This window comes from Tachysurus fulvidraco, chromosome 14 (genome assembly GCF_022655615.1).
Source record: "Tachysurus fulvidraco isolate hzauxx_2018 chromosome 14, HZAU_PFXX_2.0, whole genome shotgun sequence".
In the NCBI taxonomy this organism is placed as follows: Eukaryota; Metazoa; Chordata; class Actinopteri; order Siluriformes; family Bagridae; genus Tachysurus; species Tachysurus fulvidraco.
In genome coordinates this window covers 4894154-4911441 of record NC_062531.1, presented here as the reverse complement: position 1 = coordinate 4911441, position 17288 = coordinate 4894154, and the positions used below count along the sequence as shown (strand labels likewise).

The window sequence follows — 17288 nt, the reverse complement described above, 5'->3', positions numbered from 1 at the left end:
GAAAAAAAACACTTAGCAAGATGTCTCGATACCATGTGTAGTGCGGTCCAAAACGTTTGAGGAAGTAGAAATGAAAAAGACCACAGGATTGCGCAAAGGGTTTTTTTTCTTTTTCTTTTTTTTTAAACAAAGCCCAATTACTTTAATCATGTCGTGAGTTTATTACACTACATTTGTAGATATAATAAATGCAGTATACAATAATCTATTAAATTAGAATGTTTTGCTCTTATACATAAATCAATGCAGTGTCTAAATTGACTTGAAATGAGTCCTCAATATATTTTTGGGACTATATACCCCACACTAACGGTTCATCAAGAGTATATAAGTATAACATAAAAAAAAAATTAATAAATGAATAATTTTAAAAAAGCTGAAGTCAAAAAGACAAAATGAAACAAAACTAATAAATACTTACATATATGAATGAATAAATAAATTATTTAATTAAAAAACAAAAAAAATAAAAACACAAATAAATAATGAAGCAATTGATTGATTTAATATATTATTATTATTATTATTATTATTATTATTATTATTATTATTATTATTATTATTATTATTATTATTATTATTTATTCATCCACATTCCACATATTCAGTGCTAGCAGTAGATGTCACTATAAACCTACACTTGATGGAGAGGCCCAGAACTTGATCCTGTGTCTGTTTTCTGCTGCCAAGATGATCAACTGAACAAAATCTTCATATTGCTAACAACAACAACAACAACAACAACAACAACAACAACAACAACAACAACAAGAGTAATAAGTTGTCATAAGATACAGAAAGTAAAATTGTTATGATTTAATGTTTGGTGTTGATGCACTTCCTTGAGAAAAAGGTAAGTTAATAAAGACTTAAGACTCAGTATATAGTATATATTTTATTAAAATTTGGTAGCTTAGAGTTTAAGGCGTTGGACCACTGATAGGAAGGTCGTGAGTTAAATCCCACGTCCACCAAGCATCCACTGCTGGGCCCTGGAGCAAGGCCCTTAACCCTCAATTTCTCAGTTGTATAAAAAATTAGATAAATTATAAGTCGCTCTGGATAAGTGTGTCTTCCAAAAACCGTAAAATTTTCTACTGCATAAAAAAGCGATTAATTAAATGAACACAGTTGGTCTGATACATACTAGTTTCATTGTAAATAAAATTAATCTGAAAAAAAAAGATTTTTCTTTTTAGTTTCTTTTTAAAATCTTACTAATTAATAATCAGCACATTTGTTTTGTTTTTTCGAAAAATTTTAATTAGTTTGATTTTTAATTTCCATTGTCAATCTTTTCACTTAAGTAAAAAAGAGTAAATAAAGTATTACACTGTATACTGAAGTATTATTATTATTATTATTATTATTATTATTATTACTACTACTACTACTACTACTACTACTACTACTACTACTACTACTACTAAGTAATAATAACTGCTGTGATTTATTTAAATGAGCAAAAGCAGTATTGTTGAAGTTTCCAGTACATTGTTCTACAGTAACAAATAAAACTTTTGACTTTTGCCAGGACTTCATAAAGAGACAAATCATAATTTACCATTAGTACTAATTGAACTTTGTTTAATAATAAATGTAGAGTTTAGTCTAAATTAATCGATCCATTTAAAAATCAGTGAAGCTTATTCAAACACACTGACTCAAAAAATAGTTCATTTCTCAAATAGTCGTAATGCTACGGAAGCGTATCCAGTGTACACAGAGGATTACCAGAAATGTAATGGCACTTAACAGTTATTTTTTAATAAAACGAATGAGAAAACTGAGTAAATGGGTTTGAGGTTCAGAGAATGGCAGACATACCTCTCTGATCAAGCCCACTTGGCACTTCTCTGGGGTCTGCTCTGTAAGACAACACTCGGCTACCACACACATAGCTGGCGAGATGGAGGCCTGAGATAGTGTGTAGACAGCACATATATACGACTACTATAATCTCAACATGACGATCCTTCCTTGCCATCCTGTTACACCATAGCTGACATTCTCACACTACACTTCCTGATTTGACTATCAAAGACACACACGCCTTTATGGAGTTGTCCCACTGCCTCAACTACACACATTCAGAATAAGGTTACACGGTGGAATTAAGAAGAGCAACGAAGAGTAATTTTTTTTAAAGGGCTGCCCGATTCCTCATTTAGTCAGCATCGAAATCTACAGAATGACCCTGCCCGGGACCCTGCTAATTCTTTTTTTCACCTTTTGCTTCATAGCAAAAGCAAAGCCAGCTGAATAGAAAATGCCCAGATGGTAATTAGCTCATAAGACTGGCATACATGGTTTCTGCTCTGTGCAAAGTGACAAAATGTGAGCTATACAGGGATATGCTGACCTGCCATTTATCAACAGAAAAGTCTCTCACACACACACAAGGCTGAAAGACATGGGAGAATCAGTTGATCCCTTTGCGCGAATCTTATCACCTTTTTCATCCTAGTTTGGAAACACTTCTGCTTTCAAATCCCTGATCATTAAGCTCTTCTATATTAAGCTCTTCTCTCTCCTGCCACCAGAAAATTTGACCAGCGAGCCAGGATGATGCCCTACACTGGCTGTCTTCACAGCCAGCAGGTCAAGGCCACAGCAGTGAACATAACACTTTTCTAACCAGCTGATTCAACTGAAGAAAACTGAATGATCAGCTTAACGAATGGAGAAAACCGTTCAGTTCTGTGACCCTTTAAACCTTTCTTCCTATTCTTAATTTTAGCTGTATGTTATCAGTAGTATAGTCCACTATAGCATTATAGTATTATAGTGTCATTTTAGGAAGTATAGTAGTATAATACAGTTATGTATAATCAGTAGTATAGTATACTATAGTAGTAGTAGTAGTAATATTAGAATCAGTAGTATAGTATAGTATAGTATAGTATAGTATAGTATAGTATAGTATAGTATAGTATAGTATACTGTAGTTTTTGAAATGGAAGTAGTAGAAGTTGTAGTAGTAGAAGTGGAATAGAAGTAGTATAGTGTAATTTTATGAATGTTAGTAGTAGAAGTAGTAGAATAGAAGGAGTAGTAGTAGGAGTAGAATATTAGTAGTACAGTGTAGTTTTAGGAACAATAGTAGTAGTGGTAATAATAATAGTAGTAGTAGTAGTAGTAATAGTAGTAGAATATTGTAGTTTTAGCAATGATAGTTGTAATAATCGTCGTAGTAGTAGTAGTAGTAATAGTAGTAGTAGTAGTAGTAGTAGTAGTAGTAATAGTATAATAGTGTAGTTTTAGGAATGATAGTAGTAGTAGTAGTAGTAGTAGTAGTAGTAGTAGTAGTAGTAGTAGTAGTAGTAGTAGTAGTAGTAGTAGTAGTAGAAGTAATAGTAGTAGTAGTAATAGTAGAATAGTGTAGTTTTAGGAATGATAGTAGTAGTAGTAGTAGTAGTAGTAGTAGTAGTAGTAGTAGTAGTAGAAGTAGTAGTAGTAGTAGAAGTAGTAGTAGTAGTAGTAATAGTAGAATAGTGTAGTTTTAGGTGTGGTAGATGTAGAAGTTGTAGTAGTAAAAGTAGTATAGCGTAGTTTTAGAAATGGTGGTAGTATTAGAAGAATTATTAGAATTAAAATTAGTATAGTGTTATAGAATTGGTAAAACCAGCAGAAACAGTATAGCAATAGCAGTGGTAGTACTGTATAGTATTATTTTTGTAGTAATATCAGTAACAGTAATATAGTAGTATGCTGGTAGTAATGGATAGATGCTGAGGATTTGTGGATAAGTCATTTAAGTATCAGTAGCAATATTAGTAGTAATACAGTACAATAAAGTAAAATACACATGATAGCAAAGGTACAATGGCAGTAGTAGTCAGTAGTAATGGTAATAGTAGTATCCACAAAAAAAGGAAGAATCAGTAGCGTTATTAATGAAAGTTATAGTATAGTAAATAGTATGGAAATAGTATTAGTGGTGAGAGCCTAGTAATAGTCATACTAGTATTATTATTAGTAGTCGTAATGGTATATATAAAACATATTCTCTCTCTCTCACACACACACACACACACACACACACACACACACACACACACACACACACACACACACACACACACACACACACACACAGAGCAGGTACTTTTTTTTTAAATAAACCTGCAGCTGCAGCAGTACTGTCTGGCTGCTCATCTGTCAACACTGAAATATAAGTGAGTCCATGTGTGCTTGTGTGTTTATATGGCTGGACGTGTCCCGGGAAACGGGGCGCCAACAACGATGTCCCTACAGGAGAACGATAGAGAGTTCAGTGTAGATGTCACTTATGAGTAATTCTAGCATGATATAACTCACACACTGGTAATAGCTCCTCTTCTCTTCTTTTGTTATTGCATACAGCCACCTGTTGTGATATTAGTGGCATAAAAAACAGGGTCAGTATTAATATTAAAATGTTTTTTAACTGCTGTTTCACTTAACGTTGAGTCATCTGAGTTTTAATAATGAGTTCAGTGAGTGTGTGTGTGTGTGTGTGTGTGTGTGTGTGTGTGTGTGTGTGTGTGTGTGTGTGTGTGTGTGTGTGTGTGTGTGTGTGTGTGTGTGTGTGTGTTCAAAGCATTGCTGGCTGGTAATCAAAAAACTCTGCCAGTAGCAGGTGCTGAAAAGGCCACTGATACACATGTTTTGATTGCTAAAATTTGACAAGGTGTACATGCTTGTATGAACATTTGTTTTGTAGTGTATAAATTCAAGTAATGCAATTCATCCTTTGAATTAAAGTTGGTGAAAGTGGGTCAGCTCTGGAGCGTGTGAGTACCGAGAGCTCCAGTTCCTCTGGTGAGGCTTCTGTAGGTGTTTCTCTGGCTCAGGTGTTTTATGTGGAATGACTTAGCAGTAGGAAATGTTAGCCTGTAGCTACAAACGCTTTAGTGTTAGTGTTAGCACTGTACAGAGAAGCACCTCCCTCATCGAGAGAGAGAGAGAGAGAGAGAGAGAGAGAGAGAGAGAGAGAGAGAGAGAGAATGAAAGGGAAGACATCCAGCACTCGTAACGATCAGACACTGAGAACTGTAAAAGGTAAGACAAAGTAGACAGACCTGTGCATGTTCGAAGTGTGTGTGTGTGTGTGTGTGTGTGTGTGTGTGTATGCGTGTGTGTCTGTGTTTGTGGATGTGTGTGTGTGTTCTTTCGCAGCACTGACTAAAGTGCAATGTACAAGATTTGAACGTAAAAATTAATTAAAAACCATTAATAATACCTATTTATTTTTGTCTGATTTACAGATTATTTGTCATACCAAGTTAATAATACATGTATTAAAAATACATTTGAGAACTGCCTATCAGATAATATTACTGCTGTAATGTGATACAAGCAAATGTTATTATTACTATTAAGTTCAAAGTTATAATTTATGTCTACTGTAGACATGACCCATGCGCCAGCCTTCTATATCACTTGGGTTCAAGTGTCCTTTTGTTTTACAGTCGAACCCATGTGAAGAAATCCATCTTTTATCTTTTCTGCACTTTATTCAGATTACAGATCAGAGATTAATATAAAAACAGAACGATCACGTTCAAATCTTAATGTAATTTGTGTAAATTGTTGTCCTTGCTATATAGGCTAAACCCATATGTGCTAAAAATTTACATTAAGATTAAGAATGCTGAAGGAAACTTTCGCTTTAAGAAGGTGAAAAGAATTGGAGTCACATCTATCTGCTTCTTCACCAATAAAAGCAAAATGTATTACAAAATGTATAAAAAAAAATACTCTGGATTTAAAAAAATATGACTTTTCTAGAACACCATATTATACAGCGTACATATGATGTCACTCACCTTTATCAATCTTTTAAAGGATTATTTATGCAAGTGTGGATGTTATGCAGTGTGAACATATGAAATTTATTTTTGTTTGATTTATTTGATCATTATTATCATTTTCATAACAGTTTCGTGGGATTATAAAATGATTTGAACCTTGAAAAGTTGCCACATCATATTTAAAATGTTACATATTTACCTAATTTTATATTATTAAGACGATCTAACTCTAACCCATACTCCTAACCTTAATCCTAATCCTAACACTAATCTTAACCCTAGATTTTAAAAATCATTTCTTAAAAAACTCCAAGTCCAACTTCACTGTGCTTCAGAGATAAATGTCAATTTAGCCAAGAATTAAAAATTGAGACATTTTAGACACTCTAGATGTTTCTTATGTTTGACATTATACAATATATCATACACCTTTTTGTAACACATAAGTGTATCGTTTTTTCAGATATAGCTTGTTTTAGTGATAAATCGGAGTCACTAAGGGAAAACGCTTTCTGACTCAAAACACGACGAATTTGAGTCAGATTCATTTCATCATAAAAGATGATAAGAATATCCAGATGTTGGCGTCTACATGTGTGATCTGTGAATGAGACGGCAATTTGGAATTAGTTCAGTAACGATATTACAAATATGCTTTTAATAAATAGATTTATTGCGACTATTTTTCTGTCTCATTGATTCAGTTTCAATGAATCCAAAATTTAAAAAAGTAATACAATAAAAACAAGGTTTTTTTTCTTTGCTCTTAAAAAAACTTAAGAATTTATTGTATTTCTCATATTTCCTGAATTCTAAATATTTTATAAAGTCACTATAACTATATTGCAAAAAACAGCTTAAATGACAATAGTTCTTTACTTTATATTTATTAGTAGATCGTATGTATTTCTTTACGATTCTTTATATTAAAATTAGCGATTAAGAATTGGGATTTTTTAATGATTTTTTTTCTTGTAGAACAACAAAAACAAAAAACAGCAACTTCTTGTGAAATCAATGTAGCAGAGAGTCTCACTTGTGCATAATAAAGTGTGCTGTATGTTTATCTATTATCGTTTGTTCAACATAGCAGTATATCTGGCAAAACATATAGATTGGGATCTTTTAGTCTCACAGCAATTATGAATCAGAGGCTTCAAAAAAATTCAATTTCCACAGCATTCCATGAACACATGCAGTGATGATTGTTTAGATGTTAAACAAGTTTCAAAATTCAAGATTCTTTTATTGTCACTATACTGAATACAGCTAGATTAAAGCAGTCCTTACTTAGTCCAATTCACTTACAATTTGGTGCAAGCTACAATTTAAAGAATTGAAATGAAATTAAAAAAAAAAAAAAAAACGTTTGCAGCCAAGGTGATCGTAAGAAATAATTCAGTTATTGTAAATGATGTATAGGTATAAATAAGTCAGAATATAAGTATTAATACATTTTTACATAGATAGAAATTGCACAATAGTACTAATAGTAACAACAGGAATATATAATAAAAAGGCATTAACGTGTAACGGAATGTAAACAAGTTTTGCATAAGAAGGATATTAATTCAACATTGGAAACTGATTTGTAGAGTTTTTTCGGTGTACTCTAGACAGGCATAGCGATGATTGAGCTAGGCCCTACGGAGGACGGCGGCAGCTACGTAGAGGAGCTGATGGAGCTCACGGCACAGAGTCTGAGTCACCTTGAGATTAAAGAGCACTTCAACATCATCAAGGAGATCGGCCGCGGCAAATACGGCCGTGTGCTGCTGGTTACTCACCGCTGCAAGGGTATGGAAATGAATGAGCAACAATATTTTTAATCCTTTATCATTTCATATAAGCAGATTGTTGTTGTTGTTGTTATACAATTTTGCGAACAATTCTGAGTAATTAATATGCTTATGTTTGTTCGTTTGCTTGTGTAGAAGATTCACCCATATTAACTGTTTCACTTTTAACATACACAAAATGAATTTCCAAAATATCACTACTAAGATACTAGTCTGGATATTACTTGGTATTGGATTAAAATAAAAATCATGGTAACTAGTCGCCAAATTCTAACCCTACTGAGTCTGAGGCTCTTTTTTTTTGCATGTTATTCTGACATTCGTTCTAATTTCAGTTACTAATGTTATAATAATTGCAAAAAAAAAGTCTTATTAAACTATATATTCAGCACAAATTGTGCTACACGGATATGTATTTAATCACGTTTAAACTCGGTTTGTGAAAAATATATATTTTTAAAGACGAGATAAAACATACATTCTGAACAATTCAACTCTGAGTCGAACTGATCGACATATCTAAAGGATTTTTTCCTTTTATTTCCAGTTTCTATCCAAGTTACTTCATATATTAATACATATTTTTTCAATAGAAGAATGACTTACATTTAAAAAATAAGTCATTTAACAGCACTTACATTATGTGGCTTTGTTTAGAAACTTTCCCAGTTAAGAAAACAGTGATTTCCTACCAATGGAAAAAAAAAAACTTTTTTAATACTCTGTGTGATTTACAGTACACACCTCTGCTAAAATTGCAAGTTTTTAACCAAGATCAATCGTATTGAAAGTTTTTTAACCATCGATGTGAAATTACAACGGTAATTTTTTTGGGGAAAAAAAAAAACATAAAATATATGATAAACTAGATGTATAAGTGTCTTACATCTTAAAACTTGGCGATATTTTCTAAATCCATCGAATTGTAAAAGGATCTTTTGCACACAACCTGCTTCAGCTCAGCCTAGAGATTTTGATTTGGCTAGATCATCGTTCTTTTGTTGATTTGGATGCGGACTTCTGTCCGTTGTTCCTTGTTGTTCTGAAAGGTGCTAAAAGTTTTGCTTAAAAAAATCAACTGGAGTTTGTAGCTTTTCATGATTCGCTCCACATCCCCACTCATAAAAAGATGTGCACACTCAGGTGACTAGACTAAAACTTTTCTGTTATTCTTATTTTTTCCCTAAAATGTTTCTGATTGTTGGTTTTATATGTTTAATTCAATTCAATTCAGGACATAATAAATGTAATATAAAATCTTAAATTTTATACAAAGATTAATATTAGACAAAAGTGCAAGATTAATATTTATATTTAATAATAATTTCCCAAAGAGCAAACCTGCTATTTTAAATGGATGTTAAGGATGTTTTTTAATATCCAATAATATAAATAATATACAGAATGTAATATACATATAATGTAATTTTTTTTTTGCCAGTTACATTATTAAAGTCTACTGACTAAGGTGATTTGATGTTAAAACCCATCCTTGATTTTTTCTGTAATTTCTCACTGGTTAATTTTCAAGTAAAACAATTTTTTTGTGTTTTGACAATGTTTTCCATCTTAAAACTAAAATCCTGAAACAGCTCATTTAGAGTTGTACAACTAAACTGAATGTAACTGATGCCTACGATATTTAATAGACAGAGATTTATAGCTTCATTGGCCTACATAATTAAAACCTGGTATCAGCTGAAAATTCTCATGTAGAACATGATGTGCCTAAGTATGAGACTGTTGACCCTTGATGTCTCATGTTTCTCCTGCTTGGTGGATGTGAGACAGGGACACCCATGGCACTGAAGGTCCTGCCCAAAGCGTCAACCAAACTGAAGGGATTCCTGCGTGAGTACTGTATCTCGCTCCGTCTTTCCTCTCACCCGTGCATTGTGGGGCTTTTCGGAATCGCCTTCCAGTCTGATGAACACTACGGATTTGCTCAAGAGCTGGTCGTCGGCCGCGACCTGTTCGCTATCATCAAACCAAGGGTCAGTCATGGCAGCTTGGGCAAATTACCAGAGGCAAAAAAAATTGAATATGCTTTTGTTCAGTACTGAATGTCTTTGTCGCCATAGTGGTGCTTAATATGAGCCTCATATTAAAGTAGACATTTTTACAATTCAATTTATATTTATAGCCCTTTTAACGATTGACATTGTCTCGAAGTAGCTTTACAGAAGCATAGAAACAGAATAAAATTGTTAATGTTTAAAATGAAGTTACTAATGAGCAAGCCTGAGGTGACGGATACCTTATAAGAGGTGTCCCAAGTGCTAAAATCGGAGGGTGTTTATATTCAACAAATAAAACAGAGTGCTGACTCATTTTATATCAGACTTCTGGACATAAAATCATTCATTTGTTAATAGTGATTGATGTCTTATGTGGAAGTGGAAGACCAGGGTCCGATACTGTTCTGTACGGTCTTTGTGTTTTCCTGTTCTTCTATTCGTCTCAGGATAATTACAGACTTTTATACTACAGTGTTCTGGAATTCTCATGTTTGATTGGTCAGAAGCTGTTGATCAGCAGCTCTGTTATGTTAAGTTATATTCTCTTATTGTGTAGTAACAGCTCAAGGCTTCATGCAATTTGCTGTTTCTCTGTAACAGGATAAGACACTTTTTTTTTTTTTTTTTTTTTACTTATTAATTTCAACACAAACTCAGAGAACATCTTTTAACTAAGTGATAACAGGAACTTACTTGTTTAATGGACATTCCACATCAAGAAATATTACTATTAGAATAGATAAATCATATGATATTCTTCTAAATACATAAATAAATAAAATAAAATAATAATTAATTAATTAATTTCATTTTTCTTATATAAAACTTTTTTAAACATCATATATATGTCAGAGTGACAAGGTGAAATATATATATGTGTGTGTGTGTGTGTGTGTGTGTGTGTGTGTGTGTGTGTGTGTGTGTGTGTCTGTGTGTGTGTGTCTGTGTGTCTGTGGAAGTTCACACTCATCATATATATGTCAGAGTGACAAGGTGAAATACATATATATATATGTGTGTGTGTGTGTGTGTGTGTGTGTGTGTGTCTGTGGAAGAGGGACATATATGTCACACGAGGTGTCCTTCTTCCACTGTGACCTTAACCAGGATGAATAGCTTCCTGAAGCTGAATGAATGATTGACTTATTGTTCTGCTCCATAAGCAGCTAGTTTTTCAAAACAACTTGTAACGACGCAAATCCTTTAGATGGAAAATGTAGCTCATTTGAGATGTTATAAAGCACCAGTCAGTCCTGTCCTTACTGCTACAACATCAGGAACAACACAGCAAAACAGAAGCAACCAGCAGGATAACAAAGGAGAATTATTTGCATAGTGCTTGCTCTCTTTGCACCATTGGTGCGATAGTAATCATGTCTCAGACAGTTTGTTGGATGAATGCATGTAGTGCTTAACACATATTTCAACAATGTGTGTATGTACTGGGAGGAACTCAGAGCGTGTGAGTCATTGAAACACACAGCTGTCCTTCTTCCTTTGGCTTAGTTGAAGTTGAAGTTCTCCGAAATGAAATGAAACTCCACTCAATCACATTTTGATTCACACATGCTTATGTATAACACATGTGTCTCAGATCCCTTGTAATGATGGTGTAAGAGAGGTCAAGCCTGTGGTCAGGATACCAAAACGTATCCACTTTTACTGGTATTTCGTTTATGCCGTTTATAACACCCGCTTTGCTGTTTGACAAATTTGAACATGCAGGTTCCATAAAAAGCCTCATAAATTATAAAAATGAAGCCAAGTCTGAGAAGATTGGCATAGAACACAAGACAGGGATATCGCCTCGGGGTCCATCACAGAGCATCGTATACAACATATTCACATCTTTGGGCAATTTCAAGTTGCTAGTCTTTTAACCTGCATGTTTTTGGACAGTGGATGGAAAGCAGAGAACCCAGAAGATGTAGATATGGAGGGAACATGCAAAATGGGGAACTCTGGAAAGAATACTAAAGAAGCTGCATAGGTTTCTTAGGAGATTTTGAAAAGTTTACTATTAACTATTGTCTTGTTTTGTGAATTATGGTATCTAGGTTTTCTAAAATGGTATCGACGATCAAGAAAATAAAGAGATTTTCTGGCAGAAACTCCTCTTTTGGAATGTTGTTTCTATGTTGTGTATTAAGAGTAAATGCCCACTGTTTTATTCATTTCAACAATAAATAGCCTCTCTGAACTACTAGCTGAACTACTGTATGTCAAGCAATAGCAACAAAATCACAAGACTCAAGTCAGCACTCAAGGTTTTATTGTGAAGAAATTTGACGCTTACTTTTTTTCCACAGGTTGGGATTTCTGAGTGTGTTGTAAAGCGCTGTGCAGTACAGATCGCCAGTGCCTTGGAGTTCATCCACCGCCTAGACCTGGTGCACCGCGACATAAAGCCTGAGAATGTGCTGCTTCTGGACACCCAGTGTCGCCATGTGAAGCTGGCTGACTTTGGCTTGACACAGAAGCGTGGCACTCTCATCCGCTTCATCTCAAGCACGCTGCCTTACATGGCCCCAGAGCTGTGCGCCATGGTGCTGGAAGCCGGCCAGGAAACTCCTAAAGCGCCACCGCTCAGCATAACGCCCAGCCTGGACACCTGGGCCTTTGGTGTGCTGCTTTTCTGCATCCTTACAGGATTCTTTCCCTGGGAATACTGCACAAGCGATGACTGCTTCTACGAGGAGTTTGCCGAGTGGCGGCAAAAGACAGAGACGACAGAAATCCCATCACAGTGGAAGAGATTCACGCCAGCCTGTATGGAGATGTTTTCCAAGCTGCTGGCGCTGGAGCCTAACGACAGATCCACAGCTGATGTGGTGAAAGGGTATGTTGGAAAGGACTGGGTGAGGCCAAAATGCCCAAATGGACTGGTGGGTGAAAGTGGAGGAATAAGCAGCATGTCAGCACTGAGCAGCCCTTGCCGTAGTAGCCCTGTTCTCCAGTAATGATTCATGTGACATTCCAACATAGTCTCATTAAAAAAAAAAAGTCAGGGTGAGGGGTGGAGATTTGGGTCGTACCTATTGGTTCAACTTTTTTTTTTTTTTTAACTCAAATGCACCTTTTTCACTAGAAGGGTTTTTACCAAGAGAGATAATAACACCATTTAAACAATTAACTAAGCTTTGAAATTGTAAAAAACAAAATTTAAATAAGGCCATCTTTAAAAATATTCTTGTTTGCCGTAACCCGACTGACCCTGTCAATTTAGGACCGACTCAATTTTTTATTTTTATTTCTTGCTTTAAGTCCGACCGACTTGGCGGTTGTAAATTTGCGTTAAGACCGACCAATTTTTTTTTTTACTCTTCAAACAACTAATACGAAAGCAATAAAATAATATTAACGGGTTCGGACACCATAATACATCTAAAAAAAATCAGTAAAACAGCTCGACACCGCTTTAACTTGGTACAAAGTTCTGGAAAAACTGTGTCCAGCATCAAAATGAGGTTTGCAATGATGCGCACGAAGGCACGGGTTGAAGACCCAGTCAGTGACGTCACGATATGCTAATTTGTTTAAAGTCATACCTACGTAATAACCATCACCAAAATTGTACTTTTTTTTACATTGAAACTTGAAAAAAAATATAGACCTACCTACCGACCCTTTTTTTTGTTTGTTTTTACTGTTACTGCAAACCAAAATATTTTTAAGGATGGCCTAAACTACAGTTTGTGTGCTGATATTGTAATTCAAGCCAAAAATTCTGTCTGAAAAAAAAAAAATTATGTCATAATTTTGCCATTTATGTGTAGCAGAGTTAGTGCATGCTGTGAAAAACAAACATCTTTCCTACTTTGCTATGTTTCTTAAGCTTACTCTGGAAAAAGCATGATAATGTATAGTCTTCAGTGCATGAATAGGTTTATATACTGTATAATTGCCCTACTAAAGTTTTATTATACTGTCGCCTTTGTATCAAACAATAAACATTAGCGACTGACGTTGAAAACCTTGGTCAGTGTGTAATATAACAGAAGCACACACACACACACACACACACACACACACACACACACACACACACACACACACACACACACACACACACACACAATATACACATATATTTTATACCCTGCAGCCTTTCAGGTTTTAATAATCTACTGGCATCTGCTGCAGCTGGCAGTCCAGTGATGGACAGTAGTGTTGGTGTGTCTTGGCACTGATGCTGATGTCCCTCTGAGAGGCTTGTGTGTCCTGAAAACCTGAACACTTTGGCTCAGAGTGTGAACTTTGCAGCATATTTTAAGTGTTACACCAACCAGGATTGAGTTTCCATCATGGTCGATAGGCAACAAGCTCACTTCAGCCTTTCATGGATACTCAGTGAGAGGCAGCACTAAAGCCCAGAGTGAAAAACATCTCGAATTTGCAGTGAATATAAATCAACACCCTGACTGTTTTATATGGCAGAGCTACAGATCTGTAGTAAACATAACACTCTGACACGAAGAGGCAGCTGTGTTGGAAATTTGCCATAGATTCTATTACAGCTTGCAAATAAGCAGGTTTGAGAGCAACTCCGGTAGGAAAATATATCAATTTTCATCACACTTAGCTCATGGTAATGTGTAAATGATACACAACAATGTATGTCTGGGTATTAAAATTGACAAGCTAGACCGTCTTTTCTGGGCGACACCAAAACAGAGATGGGATGAAGTCATCACAACACACTTGAGTGCAACTGGTTTAATTGATACTTAACACTTACACTGGGTGAATTGAATGGCTGGCTATTATGAACATAATGGCTAACCTTGTATAGCTTTATATATGACTGTTAGCTGCATTGGCTAGATAGCCAGCAAACACAGATGTTTAAGAGACAAGATAAATTTACCAACTTTAAAAAAAATGGACTTATTTAGAAAAGAAGACTATACTTAATTCAAAGTGGAACAAAAAGGAGCCGAGTCAAAAATGAATCAAGTCGATTTGGATCAGGGCCGAATGAAAATAGACCATTAGCAATGTATTTTTATAGACCATTTTAAAATGCCGCCCCAGTAATGGATGGCCATAAACCAGAGATGGGGGACTCGAGTCATATGACCTGACTCGACTCAGACTTAAGTCGCATATTTGAGACAAATATTTAAAAAAGACGCGACTTGACTTTGACTTGAGGTTCATGATTTGAGACTTGACTGGGACTTGAGTTAAATGACTCAGAGATGGGGGACTCGACTTGACTCGAGTCAGCTTTAAGTTCGCAAATTTGAGACTTGAGACTTGCTTGAAAAAAAAAAAAAAGACTCGACTTGACTTTGACTTGACATTTATGACTTGAGACTTATTTGTGACTTGCACATGTGTGACTTACTCCCACCTCTGCCATAAACCTCTTTGATCAGTTGGTGCTCACATCTAGTTGACCCCCAATAAATCAGGACCCATGAGTGGCCATTTTTAAGTTTACCTTTCACCCCAATCCTGTGGTCGACTCTGATTAGTAGCTTGGACAAACGGGATAGACATGGAAGTTGAAGCTACTGTAGCAACTTTAAATAAAATCTCTTAGCTCAGGTTGCATGAAAGAGTAAAAGGTCATTAGATGATGAACACATGAATTGAATTATTATTCAGTCAGCTTTCAAGAGGTTTGGAAGCTGACCATCTTGCTATGCCTGCTTGTAGTAGTACGTATCCTGACCCCTGATATTGACCAAAAATTACAGATGAAGTGACATTTCAATGACCTATGTGTACACACTTATTCTTGCCATGTGCATGCAAAAGGTACATATACTCAATACTCAATGCGTTGGCCTTTCACACTGAACCACTGTCCCTGATCTCCCAGCAGGCTTTGCAACAGATGCGATGGCCCAGAAGCATAATCTCCTGGTGAAAGAATGAATCCCATTGATTGATAATAACATCGTGTCCTATTAATAAACCTGCAGTTATACTCTGTTATGGAAAATTACCACAAGTGGTGTCGTAGAGTCACCAGTTTCCGATACCATCATAGACAGAGCTGTGTGTGATGACTGCCATTTTAATCCATAATTTCTGTCATGTGGAACAAAGATGACATTTTTAGGTGGATGAAACATTTTTTGTAAGGTTGGCATAAAAGGCAGTGACAGTTTTGCTTCTGGAAAGATCAGATCATGGAAGACTATCCTGAAACAATATCCATCCTAGGACTTACTTTATTGGCCTATTCATTAATAGTAGATTATGTGCTTATCATATAAATCATAGGCTAAAACTGCCTTAGAGGAAGCTTTTCTTTGCATTTTAAAGATAACAAACAGAATTTGCATTATCTTCCTGTTATGTTTCCAACTATATTTCACGTCCTTATTTGTGGATCCTTGGTAGTCCAATGGTAAGATCCCTTGCTCTCATGGAATCATGGAATGGATTTGATTTCTGGGCAGGGAACCAACCCAGTCTTCGAGGGGTTAACTCTCAGTGCCAGTCCTGAGCCTGGATAAATAAGGAGGGCCACATGTGGGAGGGCATCAGGCATAAAACCTGTGCCTAATCAGGAATTTGACAACCTCAAAAAGGGAGCAGCCAACGGATAACAACAACAACTCTCCTCAATTGTAAGACGTGGTGAATTACACCGTGATGTCAAGTTGAACTGAGTTTAGTGGAACAATATTCTGAAATGGACATCACACTCATGCCAGTGGAAGGGTATTATCAACCTCGTAAGGACCTGTAGAAGGTGGCACTAAAACAGAAGAGGTGTAGATATCCTTCAATGTGCAGTGCCATTTCCTAAGTAATGTCCATTAAGAGGATATATTCCTCATAGAGAGGCTTGTGACCTTAGACGGCCTGTAGGTTACAGAGATAACATTCATCACCTAGTGGGCCAGATTCAGAATCAAAATATAGACAGCATCCAAATCTGGTGACAAGGACATATTTTGGCGAAGTTGGAAAATAGCATTGGGGATCTGTTTGAGGTACCATATGTTCACCATAGAGGTGTTTTATCATTTTTTTTAGACAAACTGTCACTTTGGCAAAGAAGTACGTTTTCAAATAATAGTGAATTCCATGTTTTAATCAATGCTCTTTTAGAGTGTAAGCTACATATATTAAAAATCTCGCTGTGTTTGTTGATCCCTAATGCAGGAAGGTCGATCAGTACATAAAGCAGCTTATGCAGTCATCCTATATGGCTAAAGATGTGTAGTACTGCGTGAAATTCAGGCTGGAGTTCAGACTAGTATGTAAGCTGAGGCTTAGAAATAAACACTACATTTGTGAAGTGATTTGTGAACTCATTGCAATGCAAATATAAGCACCCTTGAAAAATTCCATTAGGGTCCTAAGGGAAGTGTAAAACAAATGACAGATCGGCATCTTAACCCCAGTTTCAACTCTGGAATGTTCCAGGGTTCTATTCTGAGGTTCTGCGACCTGACAGAATGTCACTTTGGACTCTGAGGCTGGGCATTGTGTTTATACGCAACACTGTAAACACCATTTTCAAATGAACCCCTTTGGGTAAATCGGTGGAACAGTCCAGTGATCTTAACGAACTTGGAATAGCAATGATCATCTAAACCACTTCAATGCAAATCTGTGTGTTACTAGACGAAATCTTTTACTACAATTTGAATATTGAACTCGACATATTGAAATGACATCAAACAAGCACTGTTAGCATTTACATTTTT

The 17288-nt window shown here is 35.6% G+C and overlaps 1 protein-coding gene across 3 annotated transcripts; it reads left to right on the top strand.

The window, feature by feature from the left end:
• Positions 1–739: 739 nt before the first annotated feature.
• Positions 740–13585, top strand: si:dkey-8e10.3 (serine/threonine-protein kinase SBK1). 3 transcript variants are annotated; one of them, XM_027150951.2, is made up of 4 exons: positions 740–853; positions 7412–7592; positions 9386–9588; positions 11922–13585. In XM_027150951.2, exons 1-4 carry the CDS (start codon positions 833–835, stop codon positions 12570–12572), a joined length of 1056 nt encoding a protein of 351 aa, XP_027006752.2. In that variant the 5' UTR covers positions 740–832; the 3' UTR covers positions 12573–13585. The 3 variants fall into 3 exon arrangements, with proteins under 3 accessions (XP_027006752.2, XP_027006754.2, XP_027006755.2); XM_027150953.2 differs by having other exon boundaries at positions 743–796; XM_027150954.2 differs by lacking the exon at positions 740–853 and adding an exon at positions 4887–5043.
• The last annotated feature ends 3703 nt before the right edge of the window (positions 13586–17288 follow it).

Coding starts and splice junctions, on each gene's coding strand:
- si:dkey-8e10.3 (XM_027150951.2), top strand. CDS start 833: ATGCACTTCCTTGAGAAAAAG. Junction 854..7,411: donor TGCACTTCCTTGAGAAAAAG/GTAAGTTAATAA, acceptor GGTGTACTCTAG/ACAGGCATAGCGATGATTGA. Junction 9,589..11,921: donor TCGCTATCATCAAACCAAGG/GTCAGTCATGGC, acceptor TTTTTTCCACAG/GTTGGGATTTCTGAGTGTGT.